The sequence below is a fragment of the Ictidomys tridecemlineatus genome, chromosome 5, assembly GCF_052094955.1.
Source record: "Ictidomys tridecemlineatus isolate mIctTri1 chromosome 5, mIctTri1.hap1, whole genome shotgun sequence".
NCBI classification, from domain to species: domain Eukaryota; kingdom Metazoa; phylum Chordata; class Mammalia; order Rodentia; family Sciuridae; genus Ictidomys; species Ictidomys tridecemlineatus.
The window spans coordinates 92,988,614-93,013,671 of record NC_135481.1 but is presented as its reverse complement, the minus strand read 5'-3'; the positions used below and the strand labels follow the sequence as shown (position 1 = coordinate 93,013,671).

The 25,058-nt window shown below is 35.5% G+C and overlaps 1 protein-coding gene across 11 annotated transcripts in view; it reads right to left on the bottom strand.

The window, feature by feature from the left end:
* Positions 1–2,000: 2,000 nt before the first annotated feature.
* Hnrnpc (heterogeneous nuclear ribonucleoprotein C) overlaps positions 2,001–25,058 on the bottom strand; it is a 56,955-nt gene continuing 33,897 nt past the window's right edge. For 8 of the 11 annotated variants that reach the window (XM_078050399.1, XM_078050398.1, XM_078050394.1 and 5 more), the window contains 6 exons: positions 23,440–23,554; positions 22,829–22,876; positions 3,386–3,546; positions 2,867–2,980; positions 2,469–2,629; positions 2,001–2,369 (listed from right to left, as the gene is read on the bottom strand). In XM_078050399.1, the coding sequence (XP_077906525.1) occupies positions 2,286–2,369; positions 2,469–2,629; positions 2,867–2,980; positions 3,386–3,546; positions 22,829–22,876; positions 23,440–23,554 (683 nt within the window). In that variant the 3' untranslated portion in view covers positions 2,001–2,285. The remainder of the gene's footprint in view (positions 2,370–2,468; positions 2,630–2,866; positions 2,981–3,385; positions 3,547–22,828; positions 22,877–23,439; positions 23,555–25,058) is intronic. The other 3 variants (XM_078050400.1, XM_078050403.1, XM_078050402.1) reach the window with 3 other exon arrangements.

Below are 25,058 nucleotides of genomic sequence, written 5' to 3'. Positions count from 1 at the left end.
TTCCTATAAGATATTTTCATAAGATTCTAAAGAAGTTTTTTGTTGTTCTGAGTTTTATACATGGAATCCAAACAAATGTGCATCCTCCTGTTATTACTTTGCTTTAAATCTTATTCCCACACTAAATATAGTGTAGTGTCTCTAAACAAGATTGTGTAGTTATCCAAAATTCACAGAAAATTCCCTTTGAACAATTATTAACTAACTGAATGTGGTGAATGTCCGTTTTTTAACTAAGCGTGCAGCAGACTCCACTCACGTCTTCTAGGGTCCAGGATAGAGTGACATCATGAGAACTATAAACCTACCTGAATCAGATTCATACATTAAAGACAATTACCCATTAATTAAAAAAAAAAAAAACCTTCAAAATTTCAAAAGATGTTTTACCATATGCTATATTTAAGTCATGTACATTTTTCTATTGTTTAGATATCAGCCTGAATATTGAAGTATTAATTAAACATACCTAGCACTGTATTTGTTCTCTTAAATACAGGTAAAACGTAGAATTTAATTCAGAGACCTAGTGTGATGATTCCTATTCAAGACAAACTATACATTTATCTGTGTACAGACTTGAAGAGTGTGACCATGCTCCTAGTTATTATTATCTTAATACATGCTTTCCAGTGTAAACAAAATTTAACCACGTATGTGAAAGAACACAATAGATAAACTCAGTTCTGTGAAAGAGGTCCTACAATGAAAAGTGGACACACTGAATTCTGGATCTGTCCAGTATACATTAAACCATAATGTCAAGCAGGTTTAGTCAGCATCATAGGCTTCTAACAATTTCTTCTTAGCATCTACTTGACTTTCTAGTAATGAGTGGGTACAAATATTTGACTAAAATATGAGAAGCTACTTTTATACTATGCATGTGGACTCCAAGGGTAGTCCACAGTTCTCTTCCTTATATTGTAAATTGTCACATGATGAAAGATAGAAAAAAAGCCTGTGCTGCATGCTATGAAACAAAGCCAACTTGGAGGAATCCAAGGTCCATGTGTGTATTTGGGGGGCAAGGGGGAGGACACAACAAACAAACACAGGTTTTATTTCCCCTATATTGGAAAAACCCAAAAGATAAAGTATAAAGAAATTAGACCTTTCAGCACTGAGAAAGCATCAATTCTTACAGCTGTTGCTGACTGGTACAATACCCTCCCATTGACTACTTGCCAAAGGAGACTAAGTAATCAAATTGGGGGTTAAGGGAAAAGAATCAATTCACACAGAACAAGTCACATACAGTAAAATAAATGTATAACCTTTACTATGTTCTAAGTTATATGGGAAGGCACAAACTACAGAAGACAAGGAAAGAAAGCTTTCCTATTTTTAATAACACTGAGGCACAGACTCAGAACCCAGGTACGGTACCTGGAGCTATAAACAGTTATTAAAAGAATCTCCATTCCATGTCACAGATAATTAACTCCTTAATGCAACATCCATCTTGGTGAAATTTGAGTAGTGTATGCTGATATGCATAATGATCATACTCCAAGAAAAATATATTTAATATATTCTAAGGGTTTTGTGGAAATTGCTGCAAAACAAAGAATTTGAAGTAAATAATTATAAAATACAAAAATAAAAAACCAGGGTTTTTTTTCTCCAAATTCCTGGTTTAATAAGGACTTGTTTATTTTGAGAAAAAAGGTCCCAAACATCAGGCTGTTCACAAAAATAACCCACAGTATCAACTTTAGAAAACAAGTAAAGACTATTACACTAATTATTCTTCTAGAGGATGCATTTAACATGCCAACTCTCATTCACAAAAATACATTGTTACATTTGTGTTGAACAGCCCACACAGGACTATTATGTGGGGGATAACACACATACCTCTAAAACTCAAAGCTGCTCTCAGGTGCTACAACTAAATGAGATTGCCTTTGCATTTAGGGAAGCAACTACTGAAATCATGTATAAATGGAAAGAACTGTACTCCCTGCATAACAAGAGATTATTTTGGAGACAGTTGATAAAAACCATACATCCTTTTTATTGTTAAGTCATAAAGAGGTATCAAAATTAAAAGCAAAAATTACAGGGTAAGACTTAACAAAACTACTAGGAGCGTCAAAGGAAGTGAAAATGGGACTAGGCGCAGGGCAATATGAATTAATGAACACGGGAAGGACAAAGATAGGGAGAACAGTGAGCATGTGCTGAAGATACTAGGGGAGAGGATCTGGTGAAATTTTGATCTTAAGACAAGCGCCTAGGTAAAGAAATAATGGGTAAGATTTCTAAACCCCACTATGTGCTTAAGAGTCATCCTCGCCATTGGCGCTGTCTCTGTCATCCTCTCCTTCCTCTGCCTCTTTTTCATCATCCTTGATCAACTCCAGCTGTGAGAAACAGACACAAACAGGATGGAGTTAGAGGCACTCCATGTGTCCCTGGTCCCCCCTCCACCACCTCTTTCTTTCCTTTCCCGTGGTTTTCACCTGGTCATCCCCCCGATCTTCATTATCATCATCATCCAGTAGATCCCCCTCCTCAGCAGAGTCATCTGCACCCCCCTCAGACTCCATCTTCACATTAGTTTCATCTTTCTTCAGGGAGCTGCTGCTCTGCTCCTCTTCCGACTTATCATTCTTCGTCTCTACTGGGGATGAGAAGGACAAGTCTATCTAACAAGTCTATCTAGAGGAAAGTAATGTGCACAAGATGTAGACAATTCCCAATAATGATTGCAGAACTGCAACACTTATGTCAAAATCCTCCCACACAAGTGGCTTCCCAATCTAAACATTGTAAGTTTACAATTGCTTTATATACCAGTAGCTGAACATACTTTCAACTACCTTAGGTAACTAATGCAATTTCACACAAAGATCCTTACCTGCTTGTTTGCTCTGCTCCTTTTCAATTTTTTCCAGACTTTCCAGAAGAGAATCCACTTTTTGTTTTATTTGGGTCAGCTCCTTCTTAATGGCCTGAAGGTCATCTCCTTTCACTTTAATACAAACAAAGTCTTAGATTATATTCAAATGGACAAGAATCTACCAGCTACCACTAGACTATATCAGCAGCCCAAACCAGATTTACATAATTGTTTTTTTTTGGGGGGGGGTGGTGATCATAAATAAACTCAAGGGCACTCAATCACTGAGACAGATCCCCAGCCCTATTTTATATTTTATTTAGAGACAGGGTCTCACTGATTTGCTTAGTTGTCTTGCCATTGCTGAGGCTGGCTTTGAATTCATGATCCTCCTGTCTCAAGCCTCCCAAGCTGCTGGGATTACAGGCATGCGCCCACCATGCCCAGCAACATGTTTATTTTAAAAGATAATCCTAATACCAAAAAGAAAAAAAAGAAAACACATCAAAATCACAAATAAGAAAAAACAATACATACACTTTCCAGATTTGGAAGAAGATCCTCGCTGTCCACTCTTAGAATTGAAGCCACTTTTGCCCCTTCGGGAGGTGTTTCCTGAAACACGCTGGCGTTTAGAGGGCACTACAGCCCTAGCAATAGGAGGAGGAGGAGGAACTCGTGCTGGGTAACTATACATCCTATTGGATAAAAGAAACAATTCTTTCACACTTAAAATTAACTTAAAACCTCAATTATTTCATATATATTTTTTTAACACTTCAATGTTTCAAGAAACCATTACATGGATGTGTCATGATGTGGTTGACTGGCTTTAAGTCCTGGAAATAAAAACAGACTTACATTTCATAGATAGTTCACATAAAACATAAAACAAATACGGTACTCACAAGAAAGGATTAAAACCAAATGGTTCAAACAGAGGTATTGAACTCAGAGGGGCTTACCCACTAAGCAATACCTCCACAGCCTTTTATTTTCAAACAGTGTCTGGCTAAGTGCCTTAGGGGCTCTCCAATTTGCTGGAGCTGGCTTTAAGAGATCCGCCTGCCTCAGCCTACTGAGTCACTGGTATTACAGGCATGTACAACCACAGATGCCTCTCACTAATGTAATTTCTGACCTACAAAACCCCACAGCTGTTTCCCCATAAAATGCTTTACCTGTGTATAAATACCACTAATATTAAACATCTGACATGAATATGCCACGTTCAATTTTCTAACTACATTTATGGTAATCTAACTACATTCATAGTTCCAATCAAAGAGGCAGATATGGTAGAACATGCCTAAAATACCAATTTATCAGATGGCTTGGGCACGAAGTCTTCAGGCCAGCCTAGGCAACTCTCTTTGTGACATTGATTCAAAATAACAATTTTGAAAACAGAAGCAAGGGCATGTATCAGCAGTAGAGACCTCACATGTGCAAGGTTCTGGGATCAACCCTGGTATAGCCTGACCCAACCACAAAAGAAAAAACAACAAGGCAGATGAGTAATACTGTTAACCTGCTTTGTTCACCACTGCCTATATTCATTTCATGGAATATATTTACCAATCAATAAAAAATGGATAGATTAATAGATTTAATATCCCATTAATAGATTTGGTATGCCATCATTAGGAACATTCCAAAATGAATTAAAAACTGACTCTTTAACATTCCTAAAGAAAAACTTCAACAAACTGCTTACACAGAAACTGTCAAAATAAAAAAAGAAATAGGGAGGAAGCTCACTAGTGGAGCATCCGAGTTTAAAACAGTTAACAAAACAATAACACAAAACAAATAAGAAAAAACCAGCCACCACCACCAGCCAGTTGGTTTGCTTAACTTCAAAGGTTTTAAAGAACAAACGTGATATATATTTAACAACTTTCAACTTTTACAAATCATGTAAGTCCACATGTCCCTCTTACATTTCTATGTATGACAGTGACTGAGTACTAATGTAGTTTCCATCTTAGGTAAAGTGAAAACATCAATTTCAGCAAGTATATGCCTAGAGTTAAAGCTACTGAGGCATCTAAGGCTAGCACAAACAACTTACTAAGACATCTTATAAAAAATAAAACAAAAAAAGGAAAAGGATGTGACAGTGACAGCAAAACACTCGTTTCGCACATGCTTGTACAAAAGCTACAATCACTAAACCCTAGGAGAATGATGATTTTACCCTAATCTGAAATATGGACACTTAACCAGTAATTAAAAAAAAAAAGGCAAAATAAGAAAAATGTTTACAAATTAAGACATTTTGAAAGAAATTTTAAAAATATTTATAATGCAAGATATCCAATATAGACTCCAAATCCCTGGGTCACCAAAATCTCCTTGGTTATTAACATATTTCATTCATTAAACCAAAGTAGTAAGAAAACTAGAATCAATCTATTGGAATAAGTCCCATAACTCAAAGAGGCTGAGGTAAGAGAAATTATAGTTCCAGGCCAGTGTTAGCAACTTACTAAGACCCTCAGCAATTTAGCAAACTCTTGTCTCAAAATTGAAAAGGCTCAGGATATGACCTAGGATCAGGATATGATGTAGTGATTATTGTCATTTATTTTGTTCCCCAGGAACAAAAAAAAGACAATAATCTGTACTCTCCAGAATTAACCACACCTGTTTCTTTTCATTACAAATAATGTTTTAGGCATGTTCATTTCAGTATCACTGTTCAGAACAACATAGTTCCTTCAGCATTTAACAGGTAAAAATGCTCCAAAACCCCTCTGCAGGGGCTGGGGTTGTGGCTCAGAGGTAGAGATCTCGCCTACCGTGAGGCACCGGGTTCTATCCTCAGCACCACATAAAAATAAAGATATTGTGTCCACCTATAGCTAAATAATAAATATTAAAAACCCTCTGTATGCAAAACTGAAAAAATAAGGAGTTCATTTTATTACTACCTAAATTATGTGAACATCTTCTCACATACTTTGAAGCATTTCTAGTTTGATACAAAAGCTACATAAATAACAGGAAAGTCTACAGACACATTTAACTCCCAAATATTGCTAATCTGGAATTAAATTAGCCGATATACACAACATAAAACAGATATCAGCATTTCTTAGTTTCAAAAGTAGCTCCCAATTGCTTATTTATATTTTCAAATATCATTTATTTTACAATTAGTTCCCAATGAGTACAACACTGGTTTTTATCAAATTCAGTATAAATATACAAGCAAATTCTAGTCTCAACATTAGGAGGTTTTCTCACCTCCATTATTTTTAATCTTAATAGAAAAATTTCTAAATCAAATTTCTTCCCATTTACTTTTGATTTTTCATGAAAAAGGAAGAGATTTTATGATCCATTATGTCCAGTCTTAGGAAGTCTAAGAACTCATTTGCATGGTGTTGCTAAAAATCTTTAAATATACTTAACTCACAAAAAATAAATTAAAAAAAATTTTTAAATCACAGATTGAGAAATAAAGAATTCGGGCATAGTGGCACATGCCTACAATCCCATTTACTCTAAGAGGATAAGGCATGAGAGAATTCCACGTTTGTGTCCAGTCAGGTTAAGAGAAAACAAACAGAAACTCAAAAACAAACAGAAAAAATACATTCTATTTAATCTAAGGTAAGCAAATTTAAAAGAAACACTTTTAAAATAGATACAAAGAAACTGGGCCACAAATAGAAGAGAGGATGGGTGACTTTGATTAAGAGCCCAGAAACAGGTTTCTTCACAATAGCTGCACAAATTACTTGATAAATGAACTACCAAATGATGACAGGCACCTAACTCTGCAGCTGTGACTCTGGCTCCTGCCAATAAACTCCAACTCATGACAATCTGTTCATCCTATTACTAATTCCTTGTCTATGATATTTTAGAGTGCTTATTTAGATGTTTGTATGTCTTTTTCTTGAAAATTACTAGTGTTTAAATCATAGGCCTCCTGAAACATGGTCCAAGTCAATCTAAAAACTGTTGAGGCCTATGGTAATAATCATCATTGCCTGGATATCTCATTCCCAAACATTAAAGAAAAAAAAAAAAGAAGAAAGGAAGAAAGAGAAAACATTAACATGAATAATTGAACCAACAAATTTCCAAATAATTTTTCGAAACAACTGCACACAATCGATAAAACATACATCTCCTCAAAAGACTGCAAATTCAATGAATTATGGAATAGAATCAGGAAAAATTTAACTCCACCTAACATACTTTGTTGTCTCTAAAAGATCTTTTGAGTTCTACCCTAGCACCACATATAGTTTATATAAAAATACCACGCAATCTTATACCAAAATCTTATATTGGGCATCCATGGTTCTCCTACAATCAACCACCACACTATACTAAGGCACTAAAATTACATTTCTGAAACCAGATAACTTTGATGTTGTCATTAATGTACAAGATGATATTTCTTTATTTCTCAAAAGTGAGTAGGGCTTTTGATTTTGCCTTAAAAGATGGGCTAAAATTACTGTTAACATGTTTAACACAGGTTAACAACAAAATGCAAACACAATTGTCAAGATGACACAAACCAACTTTTCATAATAGATCATAAAAAAAAACCACCCAACCTGCTAGATTTTTATAATTTCTAGTTTACAGAGTATTCCTAAAGTTTATTCACAAGTAATTAAGCATAAAAAACATGCTACATTGGGTGGAGTTTCATTAGAACTAGAATTAAACTGCAAGCCCTCTTTATCTGAAACATAAATGGACTAAATGGTAAACAAGCACAGGAATATATAAATAAATATAAATTAATTTTATTGTAATGCTGAGATTTTTTATTGTAATTACTGATAAAACTTTTATGCCATACGAACCATTTAAAGTATATTATTCCACAATTCGTTTTTACTATGCAGTTATGTAACTGTCACCACAATCAACTGAAAACATTTTTATTATACTAAACAGAAAGACTATACAATTTAACAGTTGTCCTTCCTCTAATCTAAATTCAACCTTACAATGTATTCTTATCTCCTTAGTATTTTTTAGCTCCATCCATATTCTAGCATACATCAGTACTCCATTCTTTTTGTTATTGTTTTTAGTCATACATTACAATGTATTGTGACACATTATACATACAGGGAATACAATATTCCATTGTGGTTGTACATGATTGAGGAATTCTACTAGTCATGTATTCCTATATGAAAATAGGAAAGTAGTGTCTGATTCATTTTATCATCTTTCCTATTCCCATTTCCCCGCCCTCTTCCTCCATTCCCCTTTGCAAATAATAAAAAGTACTACTTCTACTCTTCTCTACTCACCCCCCCCCAACTCTTTTGAGTTTGCATCCTCATATCAGAACATTTGGCCTTTGGTTTTTGGTCATTGCTTTATTTCACTTAGTATAATAGTCTCCAGTTCCATGCATATACTGGCAAAAGCAATAGCTTCATTTTCTCTTTATGGTGAGTAATATTACATTATATATACATACAACATTTCTATTATCCATTCATCTCTTAAAGAACACTTAGGCTAGTACAATATAATTTAGCTACTGTGAATTGAGCTATTATATAAATTGATATGGAAGTTTCTCTATAGTATTCCGATTTTAAGTCCTTTGGGTATATGAGGAAGAATGGAATAGCTAAGTCAAACAGTGGTTCTATTACAAGTTTTCTGAGGAATCTCCATACTGGTTTCTAGAGTGGTAACCATCTTTAAGGAAAATTCTTAACATTAAAGGGGGGAGGTGGAGGTGCACACTAGTGTACGTCTGTAATCCCATGGTTCAAGAGGCTGAGGTGGGAGGATGGCAAGTTCAACGCCAGTGTCTTTAAAAGGCGAGGCAATAAGCAACTCAGTGAGACCCTTTCTCTAAATGAAACACAAAATAGAGCTGGGGATGTGGCTTAGTGGTCCAATGCCCCAGAATTCAATCCACAGTGCCCCACCCACCGGACCGTAAGAAACAAAAAAGGAAAGAAATGTGAGGGGCTGGGGCTGAGTGGTAGAGCAATTGCCTAGCACATGTGAAGCACTAAGTTCGATTCCAAGCACCACATAAAAATAAGTAAATAAAAAATGTGTGTCCATGTACAACAACAACAAAAAATAACCCATTACCATGTAGGTGTTAAAGAATCAAAATGTGCATGTGTAGACTACATGGTAACAATAAATAACCACCCAAGAAAACACATAGTGAGTTGTTCCAATGGACTCTTTGGAAAGGTCTATAAACAAAAAACTAAATGATTCAAGGGAAGACAATTTAAAAATTCACTTGAAAACATTGTAAGACAAAAGCAAACTGGACGATGATGAAGGTTTTATTGACTCCTAGATAATTTGTCAAACAAGACTGTAGTGAGAAGGGAAACCACACAGTCAGGCATGGCGACCTATGCTTGTAATATCAGTGGCTCAAAGCCAGCCTCAGCAATGTCCAGGTACAACTGAGTGAGATCCAGTCTCTAGAATACAAAATAGGGCTGGGGATTAGGCTTGGTGACCCAGTTCAATCTCCAGAACCCACCCTCACAAAAAAATGAACACACACACCCTCTGGTTTTGTTTTCATACACTAAGCTTTAGTCAATGGTGACAGTATTTCCTAGCCTTAAATAAGGTTACTGGTCCCTCACAATGTTCTAAAAACACAATTCCACTGGGGGCAGTGGTACATATCTATACCAACCATTTGGGAGGATAAAGCTGAACAATTACAAATTTAAAGCCAGGTTGAACCACTTAGGGAAACCTTGAATTAAAAAAGAGCTGGCTGGAGATGAGTCTCAGTGATTGAAGAACTCTGCATTCAATTCCCAGTCCCCACCCCACAAAAATAAAAAAATTATACTTCCATTTGGGACTAAGAACCCCTTCCTCAAAATATGTATTTTAAACTACCATAGTTCCATTTTATTTTTATTCTTTTTATTTATTGTGGTATTGGAAAACTGAACTCAAGACTTGCACATTGAGCTGCATCCCAGGCCTTATTTGAGGGTTTCACCAAGCAAGCCAGACTGAATTATGATCCTCCTACCTCGGTGTCCAGAGCTGATGGGATTACAGGCATTTACCACCAGGCCTGAGATGATATTTATTTTATAAAAAGGTGAAAATTAGGGAGACCTTGTCTCAAAATATATACTTAAGAAATGGGGAGGGGGAAAACCCCATGTAGGCCATTAGCTTAGTGGTTAAGTGCACCTGGCTCAACCTCAGGTAATAAAAATATATACATCCTATTCTTTCCTATATTGCTGTTCTATGAATTCAAAACAGCGGAATACATTTTTCTCCTTAAGGATAAAATCCATTATAATGATCTATCAGCAAATGATCTATCATCTATCTATTTGCCACATTAGACTGAGGTGAGAGGGTGACTACAAAGGGGCATAATTAGCTAATTTGGGGGAGATCTATAATGATTTCTATCATAACTTTTTGATAGTTATATGATTATCAATCCTATTCACCAAATTTTATTTCAAAATTATAGGGCTGGTGGTGAAGCACATGCCTGGGATCACAGCTGCTCCCCAGGCTTCAGCAAGAGGATCACATGTTCCAAGCCAGCCTATGTGGGGCTCATAGTAAAATGCTCAGTGTAAAATCCTTGCCTCGAACATGCGAGGACCTGGGTTCAACTCTCAGCACCACAGAAAAATAAAATAAAATAAATGGTTAAAGGGGGGGGGGTGGCAGCCTCTGCAACTTACCTAGGTCCTGGAAAAAAGAAAAAGAAAAAAAAAAACCTAACTTCTGAGGTTGTAATTCAGTGGTAAAGAATATTTGGGTTCAATCCCTAGTTTTCCATCTTGTTTCCAATTTAAACTTTCCCATTAATAATTCAAATCTCAATTCCAGCCACTACCACCAAAGCATATTACTGCACTATCAACAGAATGTGACACAATTCGTGCCTCTACTCTGAAGATATTTTCACATACTTTCCAGAATACTTCCTGCTTATTAGTCCCCTTCTCCATTTCTCATTCATCTTCTTTTTTGTTTTTGGTACTGGGTTTTACCCAAGAGGTGCTACATCACCAGCCCTTTTTATTTTTTTTTTTTGAGAATTTTTAATATTTATTTTTCAGTTCTCGGCGGACACAACATCTTTGTTGGTATGTGGTGCTGAGGATCGAACCCAGGCCGCACGCATACCAGGCAAGCGCGCTACCGGTTGAGCCACATCCCCATCCCCAGCCCTTTTTATTTTGAGACAGGGTCTCATTAAGTTGCTTAGGGCCTCAAAATAGAGATCATTCTGCAGTTTTCTGAGTCAATGTGCCCAGAAGCATGTGCCAGTACACATATCCTCTTTGAGGAATTCTTAAATCAACTTAACTTATTCCTTCACATTTTCAATGTCATTAAAAGACTTACTCGGGCTGGGGATGTGGCTCAGCGGTAGCGCACTCACCTGGGTGCTGGGTTCGATCCTCAGCACCATATAAAAATAAAGATGCTGTGTCCACCAGAAAACTGGTGAGTCAGGAGGATCACTAGTTCAAAGGCAGCCTCAGGGGCTGGATCTGTGGTTCAGTGGTAGCACACTTGCCTTGCATGTATGAGGCACTGGGTTAGATTCTCAGCACCACATATAAATAAATAAAATAAAGATCTATCAACAACTAAGAGAAAAATATTAAAAAAAAAAAAAAAAGGCAGCCTCAGCAAAACTGAGAAACTAAGTAACTCAGTGAGACCCTGTCTCTAAATGAATAAATAGATAGGATTGGGGATGTGGCTCTATTCCTGGTACCTCCCCTCCCCAAAAGTTTTACTGCTATCTCTACTCATCCAATTACAATCTAAACAGATCACAGGTGGACCCGATTTAAAAAACAAAAAACTCAAACTGCCTATTAAACATCTACAAATGGATGTCTAAAAAGGAGATTAAATCTTACATTTCCATAGTTGATCTGTGAAAGACAGCCATCATCCTACTTCTCCTGATTTCTCAACTCTCAAAAATTACCAATAGGGCTAGGGCTGTAGCTCTGCAGCAGAGCACTTGCCTACCATGTGTGAGGCACTGAGTTCGTTCCTTAGCACCACATAAAAATAAAGGCATGCTGAATATCTAGAATTAAAAAAATTTAAAAAAAAGAAGTATACACAAATGTCAGCACTAACTTCTATATCCAACTACTTTTTTCCATTCGTATTACTACGAACTTGTGTCCCACCAAAAATGCCCTTTTGCGCCTGGATAAATTCTATTAGTCACTTATTAGCTATAATAAGAGTGCTCTTATAAAACAAATTATGTGTTTTTGTGTGTGCACTGGGGATTTAAAAAGGTACTAATAAACTGAGCCACACCCCCATTCTTTTAAAAAATATTTTTCACTTGTAGATGGACAAAATATTTTATTTATTTGTATGTAGTACTGAAGATCAAACCCAGTTCCTCATTTGTGCAAGGCAAGTGCACACATGAGCTATACCCCCAGCCTCCCAGTCTTTTATTTACAAATGTATGTTATTTAGAGACAGGATCTCTAGTATAGACCTCTTCTGTAGGGCCCCAAGTTGCTGATGCTGGCTTTGAACTTTAAGTCCTCCTGCATCAGCATTCCAAGCCCCTGGCATTACAAGACTATACCACAATGCCTGGCTTGTAAAAATACCTAAGAACCTCTTATTGCTCTGCTTGAAACTTTTCCATTATCATTGGGACATAAAATGTGTTAACATGCTCTATATGATTTAACTTCTGAATCCTCAGAGACCATAGCAATATGTGTTGAGTAAATAAGTGACATTAGTTATAAATAGTCTTCTAGAAAAAATTTAGCACAAACTGTGCAATGAACAACAGATGACAAACTCAACACTATATATAGCTGGAATGTTAGCAGAACTGGTGTTCCTATTTTCTAACTTGATGAAGACTATTGAAGTCTTCTCCCTGAGAGAAGCAGGAAAGGCTGTATATATTAACATACTGAAAACCAGAATGCCATTAAAGCCATTTATTAAAATCTTGTGCCTATGATGTAAGTGACTGAGTGCAGCTAACATGTCACGTTTGCTGTACGGAAACCATGAAGGCACATTTCTACAGATAAGTGTTTTGTACTTTCTACTTCTACACTCTTTATTAAACACTCTAATTCCACACATTAAGGGCGCTACCTACTTTTTTTCCCTTTCCTTGCAAAATAACACTTGTTTCCTTAACACTTTCAATATTGCTTATAAGCTTTGCTTTAAAACTTATAGCAAAATGATAGTTTCGCTAGCATGTACAGGTCCTGTTTAGATCCCCAGCATACACAAATGAATGAATGAATGAATGAATGAATGAATGAATGAATGAATGAATGAATGAATATGCATGCAATCTGCATTATTTAATTTCCTACTCAAAGTCCAGGCTTTAATCATTCACTTTAACTGACTCAACTCACTGAATCCAATTTAATTAAGTAATTGAGTATTAGACATATACTACATATAGAATATTTACATCTTTATAGAAAATCATAATGGATAATACTGCTCTTTTTTAAAAAACCTTTATTTATTCATTTTTATGTGGTGATGAGGATTGAACTCACACATACTGGGCGAGCACTCTGCACTGAACCACCATCCCACCCCTACTCTTTTGTTTTTTATGTCCAGATAATCATCTACTGCTTATAAACTCAAAAGGTCACCCATTCATCTATAATTTATTCTCTGTAACAAAACCAAAATTCCTACAAATTATAATACATGTTCTTAATACAAATTGATAGTAATACAACTTCTCTCATGACAAAGAAAGATGGTGAAATAAGTTAGAAAAAAAAAGGCTTAAGGGGGCTGGGGATGTGGCTCAAGCGGTAGCGTGCTCCCCTGGCATGCGTGTGGCCCGGGTTCGATCCTCAGCACCACATACCAAAGATGTTGTATCCTCCGAGAACTAAAAAATAAATATTAAAAATTCTCTCTCTCTTAAAAAACAAAGTTTTTTTTAAAAAAAAGGCTTAAGGAAAAAAAAAGAATGCCATTATAAGATATTGTTTCTGGATACAATCTGTAATTCAACCCAATGTAAAAGTGGTTTAAATGAGTTGAGCACAGTGGCGCGCACACATCCATAATACCAGCAACTCTCATATGGAGGCAAGAAGATTACAGGTTCAAAGACAGCCTCAGACACTATCTTAAAAAAACAAATGGTTGCGAGGGGAACATAGCTCAGTTGGTAGAGTGCTTGCAGTGCACAGGCGCGCAAATGCGCAAATACACACACACACACACACACACACACACACACACACACACAGCTGGCAATGTACTTCAGTGATAAAGGGCTTCTGGATTCAATTCCCAGTATCAAAAAGAAAAACGAGGGAAAAAGAAAGGAGAAGTGAAAGGGATATGAAAATATTGTGAAGATAAATTGGCATAAGGACATAAAATGAAGACTCAATATCATTAGCTGAAGCAACATGGTGCCTGTAATCTCAGCAACTGAGCCATATATAATGTGTTCGCAACTCAGGAAACAACCTAATGCCCAGTAACTAATAAATCTGGACAAACAAAATGGTATCATTATTCACACAATGAATTTCAGGAACAAAAAAAAGGAATGCAGTCTACTCATGCATGATACAACAAGGATTAACACCAAAAATTTTTTTTTCTCTAAGGTGGAAAAAAGCCTACAACAAGACATATATTATCCTTTCTACACCAAAATAAGCACACCTATGAATTAGTGGTTTATTTAGGCCTAAGAACAGGGGAGGAACAAGGACTGATACAAGGTTTGTCAGGGGAATGACAAAATGTTAGGTCTTGGCATTATATGCACAATTGAATATATTTAAACAAACCATGTAGTTTTAAGGTATGTATATTTCTTATCTCAAATAAGTTAACTTAAAAGGGGGGGGGAAAGTAACAAAAGCCAGGTGTGGCAACACACAACCGTAATCCCAGCAAATCAGGAGAGGCTGAAGAAGGAAGATTACAAGTTTGAAGCCACATTCATGATCTTAGTGAGACCGTGTCTCAAAATAAAAAGAGCTAGGGATGTGGGCCAGTGGCTAAGCATTATTCCCAGTGCCAAAAATAAAATAAAATAAAGGCTATTATGAAATTAGATAAGTATGTCACTCGAACAACTTAAAGTCATGGTAGTGTATCATCCAGATTCAAAAGACTCCAAAGAATTATATACCAATTCAGAAAAGGAGTATATGACAAAATAAAAAAGGAAGCTACCTAAAAAATGGATAGTAAGGAGCATTAGTATCAAAAATCGAAGTCCAATAATAATAGGTATACAAAGTATACCAATACTACTAATATGTAGGTCAGCATCTGAAATTCTGGGGGGGGGGAGCTGGGGTTGTGGTCCAGCAGTTGTGGCCTAGCATGTGCAAGGACCTGAGTTCCATCCTTACAACCACATAAAAATAAATAAAAGTATTGTCTGCAACTACTTATACTAAATATTAAAAATAAATAAATAAAATCCTCTTAGGCACATGAGATACTACTTAAACATACTAATATTGAGGTTCACCCAACAAAACCAACCGAGCTAGAAATGGTGGTACATGCTTGTAATCTGAACAACTTGGAAGGCTGAGGCAGAAGGATTGCTGGTTTAAGACCAGGCTCACCTACTATTAAAAATGGTGAGGGATATAGCTCCATGGTAGAGCACTCCTGGATTTAATCCTCCATACTAAAAAATAATACATAGTAAAAAATACCTAAAAAAGAATGAAGCAGACAATCAACAGGAGGACACTAATTATAATAATTTCCCCCAACTCTCTCCTCTCACATGCCAATTCAAAGTCACCCCACTTTCTCAAAACTTCACAAATTATGCATCTCAGTGCCCTTTATACAGATATAACAACCATTATTCAAGTCCCATATTGCACAAGAATACATATCATAATAATGGAAGAGGAGCAAAACAAGATATAGTATCTGGGATGAATAAATAAATAGTTTGGATTCTTGTTCAACCTATATTCGCTGTTTTGTTTTCAGAAGAGACTGAAGGTTCGAATATTACTTATTTATTAAATATGGCAGGCATAGCCAGGCTTGGGAAACTAGGACAGGAGGATCACAAGAACAAAGCTAGCCTCAGTGACTGAGACCTGGTATCAAACAAAAACAAAAACCAAAGAGGGCTTGGTGGATCAGGGTAGGGTGCATCCTTAGCACATGGGGGGCACTAGGTTTGATCCTAAAAAAATGTATAGTGTCCATGTATAACTAGAAAAAATGTCAGGAATAGTGGTATAGACCTGCAATCCCAACCTCAGCTACTGAGGAGGCTGAGGCTAGTGGATCACAATTTTGAGGGGAGCATGGGGCATCTTAGCAATACCCTTTCTCAATTTTTTTAAAAATTCAAAAGGCCTGAGAATTTGGTTCAATTGGTTTTTTGTTTGTTTTTTTGTTTTTGTTTTTGTTTTTGAGAGAGAGAGAGAGAGAAAAAATTTATTTATTTTTTTCAGTTTTCGGTGGATGTGGTTCTGAGGATCGAAACCAGGGCACACGCATGCCAGGTGAGCACGCTACCGCTTGAGCCACATCTCCAGCCCCGATTTGGTTCAATCGTAAAGCAGCCAGAATGGGAGAAGTGGGGAGACATCATGTTTTCAGTCTCATGTATCTTGCATTTTCAACTTTCATCAATTCCTTTTCTCTGCTGGCAACAAATACTCTTTACTGAAAAAGCCCTATAGAATAGAGTAAAACCTATTTTTTCCCCCAATAGTGGAACAATTCTTCACCTCCTTCATGTATCCTTTACCTACATAAACTGTCACCTAGTCATAAAATAATCTCAGCAGCTTTGGAGGCTGAGGTAGGAGAATCACAAATTTAAAGCAAGCAAAAAATAGGGCTGGGAAACATAGGTCAAGAGCCTTTGAGTTCACAAACAACAGTGCGATGCTTAGGATTTACACACACAGGATATCTTCTCTACCTTCTCTCCATTACAACATTTAGAAAACTTACCTACTTAACCATTTTCTCCAAGTTTCATTTTTCTGACTATGGTATTATTTCTAAGATGTCAATTCCTATAATACCTCATCGTGTCAACTTTTTTTTTTGAAAAAGTAGCTTGACTGCTCCCTTAACTACTCCTTCAATTCATAGATCTGTCCTCTTCCATTCTCAGCTTAAAAACTCAAAATACTTCAAATATACTCATATTTGAACATACCCTAGCCAAGCTCCACAAGCTGGAATAGGGAAGATTTCTAGTCTTTGGGCAAAACAATTTATCTATGAAAAATTGTGCACAAAATAAAATGGCAGTCCCTATTCAGTTCTTAGATCTTTCTTTGACTTACAATACACGATTTGCTGTATATGGTGCTAGAGAATAAAACCCAGAGCACAGTAGGAAAGCACTTTACCATTGGGCTGCACCCAACCTGTGAATTCTTTTTTCTACTTTTTTCTTTTGGTTCTGGTTACTGAACCAAAGGGCATTTAACCACAAAAAACCACATTCTCCTTTTAAATTTGAGACAGGGTTTCAGTAAGTTGCTGAGGCTAGCCTCAAATTTACAATCTTCCTGCCTCAGCTTCCTAGATAATGGAACTCCAGGTATGTAGTGGGTGACCATGCCTGGGAAAACTGAATTCTTGGTGTAGTTCATCTTTCTATTAATTATGTGCTGGCATACCTGATTAGACATGGAGTAATAACAGCTCTCCAAACCACCCATGAAAGAATTAAACATTCTAGGCACACATTATTAAGTGCCACGTGCAATATTTGCTGTAATAAAAGTAATTATAAAAGTACTCAAAACCAAAATCATTTTGAGCCAGGTCTTTTGCTTACCAGGTTTGTTTGCCATGTTCTCAGATATCATACTAGACATCCTTTTCTCAAACCTACTAAACCCATCTTACTTCCTGGTTTCACCAAGTTCCCAAAAAGAAAAAGAATCAGAATAACTTTGCACATAATTGAGCTGTTAAATTTCTTTTTTAGTTAAGGTTTCTTTCATCATTTGGAAGTTTATAACTCAGAAGTTTACTGTATACTAAATAAAGTTGGGGACACAAAACATACTTTTATTGCAAACACTACTGGAATGATGACTAATACTCTTTGAATGAGAAGTAATTTTTAAAGTGAATTAATTGAAATGACTAAAAAGCCATTTTAATGACACTGGTCCTATAAGAACAAAGTTTCACAGTTACAACGATTTTCAAATAATCAAAGCACAGCCTATCCTGTTGTTTACCATTCTGCCAAACATACTGTTAGAAGAAATTACACCAATTAGACTATATTCCCACCCATTGTATTTTCTGAGACGGGGTCTTCCTAAGTTATTCAGTGCAACACTGAGATGCTGAGGCTGGTCTTGAACTTGCAATCCTTCTGCTTTAGCTTCCTAAATTGCTGGGATTACAGGCATACAGGTCGCCTTTAGATAAATATTTACATACATCTACATATAGATATATCTATATGTAACTTGCAGATAAGACATCAATATATATGTCAAAGTTCAAAGCTACTTTAGGCTCTTATAAGTAACAGGAAAATGTTAGGTAACAAATCTTATTTTTTAAAATATTTATATGTGGTGCTGTGGACTGAACCAATCAGGACCTCACTCATGGTAGGCAAGCACTCTAACTCAGAGCCACAACCCCAGACCAACAAATCTATAGAGAATAATAAACTATGCATGATATAGTAAAGAGCAAGTCTAAAACAGTAATTTGCCATACACTGGCAAATTATGCATCTAAGAACTTTTATGCGGTTGCAAGCTAAATAAGTTACTGAAGTAATTTAAGAAACACTGTCATGACAAATGGAAATGAAAACATTGGGATATAACATCACTACACTATAAGATAAAGTATAAAATAGGTAATAACAAAAATCAGTACCCTACTGCACTGCAACATGTAAGGGTATTGAATGCATCACTGTATTGAATGATTGCCTTCTCATAAAACAGGACATTATGAATATAAATGACTCACATTTTTTAAAATTCTGAGGACTGAATTTAGGTTTGGAGATATGCTAGATAAGAGCTCATAATGAACTACATTCCTAGTACTATGACACAAAGATATTTAAGTTTTTAACTGTTTACTACCCCCCCATTATATAATTTAGAGTTTGAGTACTTGACCACTCAAAAGGCACAAAAATAATAAACTATTAATCATGAATTCCTTAAACAAAATGCAATGTTATAACTATCTACTTTCTAGTTGGTAAAACAGAAGTTTTCCCATGCAAAATACTTAACATTCTTATAGTTCCTCTCAAAAAAGTAGGCCATTCGTGATTAAAGCACCAAGTATTGTTATAGTTGTAACAATAGAGAGAGAAAAAAAAAACCCTAAATCTAATAAATCCTGCAGACTGATCTACCAATTCTCAGGAAATACACAAGACAGAATAATACAACGAACTGGTAGAAAACTGATCAGGTATTGGATGACATTATGTGACAACTCATTACACTATTCTCATTTACATATATTTGATGTGTATTTTAGAAAGTCAAATGTTCCATAGTATAAATAAAAGGTGAATTCACCATTTAAAAAAATATTTTTTGATAGAACCCAAGGTTCTTGTTTAACTACTAACAAAAACCTGAATTCACACACCTTGGGAGGCCAAGGTAATAAGAATACAAGTATCAGGATAGCGTGGTTGAAGTTAGTGAGCCCCTAAATTTGTAAGACCCTGTCTAAAAATAATACAACCAAGAGTTCAAACCCCCACTAAAAAATAAATAAACAAATGTATCTTCAGAATGATTTACATTTCTCTAAAGATTTGATTCCCTACCAATTCCTATCGAGCCAAATATTTCTGAGATCCTACTTAACAACTTATTTCTCAAATAAGCACATTTCTACTGAATATTTCCCATACAAGACTAAGGGAACACTCTTCCATTTTTTACACATCTACATTATAAAACATGAGTTAAATTCCCCAATTAACTCACAAATGCATGGTTATCAAAAAATCTTGAATGAACATGTTTACTTCCCCATTACAAAGCTCAATACTTCAGGGCAATCAAATATTACACCTAGTGGCTACATCAGTTATCAGAAACTTTTTCCTGTTGGCTGAAGTTAAAATGGAAGAATATTAAAGTACAAGCTGAGAATATCTTAAAGGTATTTGAAAAACTGAAGAATAGGACCATCAATCATTAAGATTAACAGCAATTTTACGAAATTTAAAACTAATTATGCATATTTATAATTTCTAAACTACTCTCTGCAGTCTATCTCTAATTTTTATTAATTAAATTTTATTTTCTTAGTTGTTGATGATAGACTTTTATTTATTTGTACGTGGTGGTGAGAATCAAACCCTCACACATGTCAGGCAAGTGCACTACTGCTGAGGCCCAGCTCGAGCCCCAGTCTGTTTCTACTCTTAACTTTTTTTTTCAAATACCTCAGAAGAACGATTGTTTTCAAACTTATTTACTTATAGTGAGATAATATGAAGCTTAACCTCACATGAGAAAAACAGTAAGTGCCACGTACAATGGCATATTGCCTTTAATCCCAGGCAGGAGGGCTGCCAAATTCAGGCCAGCCTCAGCAACTTAGTGAGACACTATCTTAAAATAAAAACTAAGGGCTGAGGGGTGTGACTCAGTGGTTAAACACCTCCAGGTTCAATCACAATGACTGCCCAAAAGTAACTTTTCCATGAGGATGGTTGTCTTCATAAAGATATAAACTGTATCACAAGCTTGAGATGGGGATATCTCCCAAATTGTATCAAAACATTCTAGAATTTTCTTAAAAAACTGCCATGACATAGACACAGAGTAATACTCCAAGAAATAAATTCATTTCTTAATTCTTTTTTGAGTTAATATTTTCAATTGTAGATGGACACAATAGCTTTATTTTGTTTTATGTGGTGCTGGGGATTGAACCCAGTACTAGCATTGAGCCACAAGTCCAGCTATATTCCTTATTCTCGTGTTACTGCCAGCCATAACTGAACAACAACATGTTGGTGAGCTTAAAATAAAAAGGCAAAAAGCAGCACCTTAGAGTCTACTTAAAATCAGCTGTGTTTACAATCCCTGAAAGGTATGTATGAGTATTTGGGAAACCAAGTGATTATCATAAGCATTAAATGTGGCCGCTTCAAAATAATTCATAGGTTTCAATGCCTGCAAGTCACTTAAAAGTGTGACTTCAATTTTGGGTGTGGCATTTTTTTTTTTTTTTTAACTGAGGATTGAACTTTACCACAGCGGCACACTCAAAGCTCTTTTATTTTCAGATAGAGTCTAAGCTGCTAAAACTGGCTTGGAACTCTTCATCCTCCTGCATCATCTGACCCTGATCACAAATAAAACAGGTATGCCCCTACCACAACAGGCTCAAATTTTAAATAGCAAAGAAATGTCCACATCTATTCTATCAAATACAAAGTCATGGTAAGTTCCAAATTTTCTCAGGAATTCACATAAGAAAACTGGTTTTCAAAATATAGGTTTTAACTGGGCTGGGACTGGGACTACAGCTCAGTGGTAGAATGCTTGCTTGCCTTGCATGGGTTAGACACTGGGTACAAACCTCAGCACCACACAAAAATAAATAGATTTGACAGAGCACTTGTCTATCACTTGTGAGGCCCTGGGTTCAATTCTTAGCACTGAACATATATAAATAAATTCAAGGACTTAGGGGAAAATGAAACAACTATTTTACCCACCTTATCCTTCTGATATTATAATATAAAATAATGTGTGTTATTTCACGAACATGGAAATTTTCACTTGACCTATGGGGGTTCTGCCTGAGTCCTTTATTGTTTCTTTCTTTGAGTCATGGTCTCACTAAGTTACCATGACTGGCAGTGAACTCTCAAGCCTCCTGTCTCAGCCTACCAAGGAGCTGGTATTATAAATATGAGCTACCATGTCTGCTTAATGTTTGGAACACTGGCATTCTGAAGTGAAAAAAAACTAGTAGTATGCTCTAACTGTAAATTTTAAAGTATATATGAATTATGTATATAGAACACATCATTTCTTTCTAAATACTACAGATAGTAAAAGATAGTGAAATGTCAACGTGGCCACATTTTTTAGCATATTAATTCACTCCCTATCAGAAAAGTCCTATACTAATTCTAAATCCTACACTTTTTTATAAAGGTTACTGAGAAAAAGGAAAAAAATCATCATTAAAAGCCATTCATAGGGGCTGGGGATGTGGCTCAAGCGGTAGCGCGCTCGCATTGCATGTGTGCGGCCCCGGTTCGATCCTCAGCACCACATACCAAAGATGTTGTGTCCGCCGAGAACTAAAAAATAAATATTAAAAAAAAAAATTCTCTCTCTCTCTCCTCTCTCACTCTCTCTTTAAAAAAAAAAAAAGCCATTCATAGGAACTGGGGCTGTGGCTCAGTGGTACAGCATTTACCTAAATAAACAAATACTGTATCTACCTACATTTAAACCATTAAGTAAAGCAATTCTTCAAATGTTATTTCTCTAACAAACGTTAATTCTGTTCTAAAAGCACAAAAAGAAATTTTAATCATTATACTACCAATCTTATCTTTTAGAACTATACTACACACACAAAAAAAAATATTTTAACTTTTATACCAATTTAAACTATTCATTCTTGACCTCCTGCTCACTTATTACATTATTTCTTATTAATGTTCAAAGCAGACTTTTGGATTTTTCAAAAGTATTTTTTAAAAAGCACTTAATAATTTTGCTTTGATACCCTAACTATGCTGATTCTTTGGAATCAACAGTTATGATTCTCTACCAAGTATACTTGACAATTGGGGGTGAGGTTACTTCATTTTATTTTGATGAAAAGAGATTATCTCTTCAAAAACACTATTCATTATGTCGAGAAAAAACGTACTACAATATAGAAACACAATGGTATTTACTGATAGTTTAAAAAAGACCTTGAACATACCTGTCATAATAATCACGTTGAAAATCATAGTCCAAGTCAAAAGAGGAGCTGAAAAATAAATAACGAGGAAAATTAATTTGGAGCTGTTGAAATTACTTCACTACAGCAGATGGGGGAAAAACATGCCAAACAAATCATAACATATAGATTTTAAAAATTATCATGGAATAATTAAAAAACATTCAAACAATGAATCACTAAATTCTAAACATTTTAGACCACTGCACATGCAATGGCAAAATCAATAATGCTAACATATAACATTATCAGCTAAAACAAGAAAACTGAACGTTACAATAATAAATAAAGCTTATATCACTATTTTTCCCTTTAATATTTCCCAGCTTCTAAGAATCTAAACAACTCTTAACAGATTTTAATTTATTCTATGAATACAAAAATACTCTTTAATTGCAAACAAGTCAGGATTTATAATAATTCTCTAGGAAATGGGCAAAGTGAGGTACATTAACACAAAATAAATAATTACTAAAGAATTACTTTTGTACTAATAAAACACATTACATTAAACCCTCCCCACAACCAGAAAACAGATAGAGAAGATGCCCATTGATGGACACAATGCAGTTATAAATAATAAAGTTCCGGACCTGAGTAGAGGGGACGGAGAAGGGTGTTCTGGTACTGACCCGTACATCTCCGCTGCAGATCGTTTCACACCTGCCTTTCCTCTGTTCACTTTTGGCTCTGCAGCCAGATTAATATCTGAAAAACACAAAAACAAAAAGAAAAACCTTAATGACAACTCTGGATATTAAAGAATCCACAAACTAAGTTTTTGAAATACAATCATATCAAGCAAAAGATTAACAACATTGTCTCAAACTTCTCTTATAAGGTACATAAAAGGCTATGATTCAACCTTTCAGTAGTTATTATTATCCCAACATCACCCAAGTATATATTTGGCAATCTCTACCCTCAGCTCCAACTTCAAAACTCGACTCTTCTAATAAATCTACTAGAATGTGTGACTAACAAAAGATAAAATGTCAAATCACAAAAAATTAACATACTTCAAGTGTGACACTCTCAAAGTTAAATTTTTACTTCCTTTACAAATAAGACCAGCTGCAAACTTCTATAAAATATTCTCATAAGTAGATGATAAAAAACACACTAGACTACCTTCTGTCACCCAATGTTCCTATATATTTTCTTTTCAAGAAAATGCCTCTATATGCCTCACTAAACTGGCCTGAAGGAATGAAACACAAATATGCATAGGATATGGAGCTTTAGTTTTGAAGTCTTTCCATGAAAAGGAGCAATTGTTCCTATTTCAAGTCAAAGTCGGAAAACGGGGCTTATTGTACTGACTAAAGCAAGGACATTATGTAACATTACAAGTAAGGTTTTTAATAAAGAAACAGTTGATGGGATCTAAAAAAATTTCTGCAACAAACTAAACCATCAATTTTAAAAAATACATATTCATAGTGATAATAAATACAATATACTTAGAGTCTGCAAAAATATTTGTTCCACATATCAGAATGTGAAAGACCAGGATTTAAAACAAAGATTTATCTGATGTTTGCAGAAGGAATTTATTTAGGGAAAATTACTGTATGCAGATTTAGAAAACCCGTGTTTTGGATCCCTATTAAAATATCCAATGAATGACCATCAATGCAGAATAGCAAGATAAAAATTGTTGGGAAGCTATAATGAATGGGGATCTATAGAGCTTAAGCCCACAAGATAAGTCTTAACATTACTAAGAAATGGGACAACCATGCTAATGTACCTGATACATAAGATGTACATAATCATATTTCTATTCATGAAATAGTCAAGTAGCAAATTAATATAAATTGAACCTTACTTCCAATCTCTACAAGGCCTACTAAAATAAGACACTAACCTTTATTGACCTACTGATATCTGAAATGTAGTTAAGACTACATTCAGATGTGCTGTTGATTATAATATTAACACTGACTTCATATGCATGGGAAAAAAAGGAAAATCTTTTTAAAAGGTACCTAGTCAATTTCTTAGGCAGACAGAGGATTGAAGTTTGAAAGCAGTGAGCAGAGGTGCTCATCTGTGATTCCAGCTACTTGGGAGATTGAGATAGGAGGATTTAAGGTTTAAGGACAGGGCTGGAATTGTGGTACAGCACTTGCCTAGCATGCATCAGACATTGGGTTCAATTACCCCAATAAATTACCAATTTATTGGGGTAAATTAAATTTATTTACCA